Source organism: Alosa pseudoharengus, unplaced genomic scaffold (assembly GCF_046254945.1).
Source record: "Alosa pseudoharengus isolate Yale_2024_CS ecotype anadromous, Long Island Sound unplaced genomic scaffold, YU_APseudo_1.1 YU_APseudo_1.1_scf_3, whole genome shotgun sequence".
Taxonomy (NCBI): Eukaryota; Metazoa; Chordata; class Actinopteri; order Clupeiformes; family Clupeidae; genus Alosa; species Alosa pseudoharengus.
Genome location: NW_027468718.1, coordinates 35541477 through 35544846, shown reverse-complemented (window position 1 = coordinate 35544846; position 3370 = coordinate 35541477). Strand labels below are relative to the sequence as shown.

General features: G+C 42.2%; 1 protein-coding gene across 1 annotated transcript; it reads left to right on the top strand.

Moving 5' to 3' along the window:
• The first annotated feature begins 590 nt into the window (after nt 1-590).
• LOC143099939 (cerebellin-1-like) lies at nt 591-1304 on the top strand. Its single transcript, XM_076262848.1, has one exon. The coding sequence runs from the start codon at nt 591-593 to the stop codon at nt 1302-1304; it is 714 nt and encodes a 237-aa protein (XP_076118963.1).
• Nucleotides 1305-3370: the final 2066 nt, after the last annotated feature.

Genomic DNA, 3370 nt, shown 5'->3' with positions numbered 1-3370 from the left:
CAAAATTTGCAAAAAATAAAATGACCACTGCAATAATTTCTTAGGAAATTGAAATAAAGACATTGAGTCCCACCTGTCCTACATGATGAGTGACAGGTTAGTATTTCCCCACAACACAGACAGCTGAATTCACAGATAAGTCCTGGAAAAAAACATTCTGTTTATCTAAAACTTATAAATATCACCAGTGTCCCTGGACTTTATTTCACCGCAAGAGTGACACAAATATCTCAGATAATGAGCAACTTAGGCATATAAAGGAGGTGTCTCAAGGGTGAAACTTACAAACTACTAAGACTAGTATTAGTACCACTGCTGGTTCTACAGTACCATTGCTGGTAAGACTAGTATCAGTACCACTGCTGCTGCTACAGTTATTACTACGGCTGCTACTACTGAGAGTGAGAGACAGAGGGTTCTTAAAGATGAGGTCTGTCATCTCACTGCTGGTGCTGCTGTTCTCCATGTGTGGAGCTCAGACTCAGAGCACCCAGACTAAAGTTTAGACAGAGAGCCAGAGCACTGGGGCTGCTGCTGCTGCAGTCACTACCCAGCTGGACGTCTCTGCTGAGCTCAGGGAACTCAGAGACATGGTGGTGGAGCTGAGAGTGCTGCTGACTGTCACCCAGAACGAACTACAGAACACCAAAGCTGAACTGCAAAACACACAGGCTGAAAATGCAGCACAACAAACAGAGCTGGCCACTATGAAGACTGAAGTGATAAACCTCATCCAGGAAAATGCAGCACAAGAGATCAGATTGTCTGCCAGTGAGACTAAAATGGAGGTCCTGAATATGGAAACTGCAGCACTAGAGGCAGAGCTGACAGCAGTGAAGACCAGACTGGCAGCCACTGAGACTGAAGTAGTGAATCTGGAGAAAGAGATCACAGAGCAACCCAAGGTGGCATTCTCAGCAGGTCTAACCAACGGGAGCATACAGGCTGGAAATACTGACTTGAACTTGGTCTTCACTAAAATCATCACTAATGTTGGACAGGCCTACAGCAGCACGACAGGCTTCTTCACAGCTCCAGTCAGGGGAGTCTACTACTTCAGATTCACTGTGATGGATCTAGATCTAATAGACCTCTGGGTGAGTATCAGGATGTGTAGGAATGGAGAGCAGGTCATATATTTGTCAGGTTATGATTCTGACAGACAACGCCTCTATCTGTCCAGTGGTGCGACTCTGCAGCTGGAGGTGGGAGATGTAGTGAACATGCGACTCCCTGCAGGCAATAGGCTCTATGATGATACTAATCGCACCACCTTCAGTGGCTTCCTGCTCTTTCCTCTCTGAAGGGAACAAACTGCTCAACATGATGGTAACAAGTGATGAATAATGTGCCTATATCATGAGCAAATAAATCATTCTATGTCTACCCAAAGGGTTTCAAAATAGCGTGTGTGTTCCCTTTTTATCTGTCTGTTACAGTACATGTTTTTGAAAGGTTGTCATAGGTGAAGTGGGCAGGTGTTATAAACAATGTCCACCAGCAGCTGGTCTGTAATGGCCAATTCTTGGCAGAGACAGTGATTTTCGTAAAATATTTGGCAGGAAAATGGAAGTTAGGAAGGGAGAACTTTTCCCCAATGGCATGGGGAAAAGTTCCATCTCAACGGTACATCACATGAGAGCAATAAAATATTCTCTTCTCACGTTTTATTATATGGGTATATTTTTAAAGCACTGATTCAGTGACTTCACAGTGAAACATCTGAAAAGCCGATAGTAAATACTTAACACACCTACTTACAGCAGATGTCATGAGCCAAGCGCACATGCAATAAAGTGCCATAAAATATGACATCACATCATCTTAGCTACTGATTACCCTGAGAACACACATGACCCAGCTCAGAATTCATAAACAGAGTTAAACTGAGCTGTGCTGAATTGTGTTTATTACAGCATATCAAAAGTCCTGTGAGTTTAAAGTGTTGAAGTGGGCATTCGATTTTCCACTTTAACTCTGTTTATAAACTTTGACTGTTTATATATTTAGCATCATTTCCAATAGGCCTACATATCGTCTCATCGCTGCACAAAGCACCAAGGGTTTTTGGACACGAGTGTATCTTTGATAGACAGTACAGTATGTTGTTAACCAGTGAGCCTAAATTGGTCTGTGAGTCTGTATGCATATTTTCAGCTCTATCTATAAAGTGCCATTATGTAAGGGATAATGTATAGAACGCCAGTCATTATTGGGAAAATAAGTCCCGACAGGGCGAACCGGACCCCGACATGCAGCGGAGGGGTCTTGTTCCGCCCTGAAGGGACTTATTTTCCCAATAATGAACGGCGTTCTATACATTATCTCGCTTATTACACGGCTACTTGCCAAAACGAAATAATAAACTCCCCACGATATGACTTTAGCCTACATAGCCTAGCCTATTTGTTACCGTTCATCGTGGCATTTGCTGAAACAAAGTTTGCAACAACACACGCAATCAAAAATTCTTTAGAACACAGCTGATCAACCGTCTGCTTTCACTTTTGAATGAAGTTCCAGTCCTTGCATAGTGATATGAAATACCTGAATTAAAAGCACAAACTCCGTTGCCATTGACACCGGTCATTATTTTTTTCAGAGGTTCTTTTCTGGGAAATAATGACCGCTAAAGCTTTGGGAAATCCCATTCAAGTCAATGGAGCGTTCTACTTGCCTTGTGAAGAGCCGTGTAATAATAATAAACAGTGTCTAACAGCACCTTACAGAGCCCCAAGGACACTTTAGGGCAGTGGTCGCCAACCCGTCGATCGCGATCGACCAGTAGATCTTTAGGACTTGTCCAGTAGATCCCGAGAATAACAGGAAAATGAAAAACACAGTCACCAAATTCCCACATGTTCGCCAACGTTTTGCCTAAATAGCACAGGATTGGGGGTATAGCACATGATTTATTCAAGACCAGCAACTCTAGCCATCATAATGCGAGAAATTCCTGCATACATTAACAGTGCTGTCTGATAACGTTAATCTAATAATGGTTTGTGCCGTAAAAATTATCGTTTGTGCTGTTAAGGGTTTTAAGTAATTAAACTTTACATTTTTCTGGCCAGTGACGTCACTCAGCCCCCCATACTTGTCCAAATTTCCCCAAAATAGTCTCAATCGTTTGTGCTACGTTTGTGCTCATTTGTGCCGTTAAAAGTAACATTTGTGCTACTATGTTTTTTAAGATATTCCACGTTATTTGTTACACGTGTGACGTCACTCAGCCCCCCATCAATGTCGAAATCTTTCCAAAATGGTCTCAATCGTTTGTGATAGGTTTGTGCTGATTTGTGCCGTTAAAATAAACATTTGTGCTACTATGTTTTCTAAGTTATTATGGTTTATTTATTACTCGCGTGAG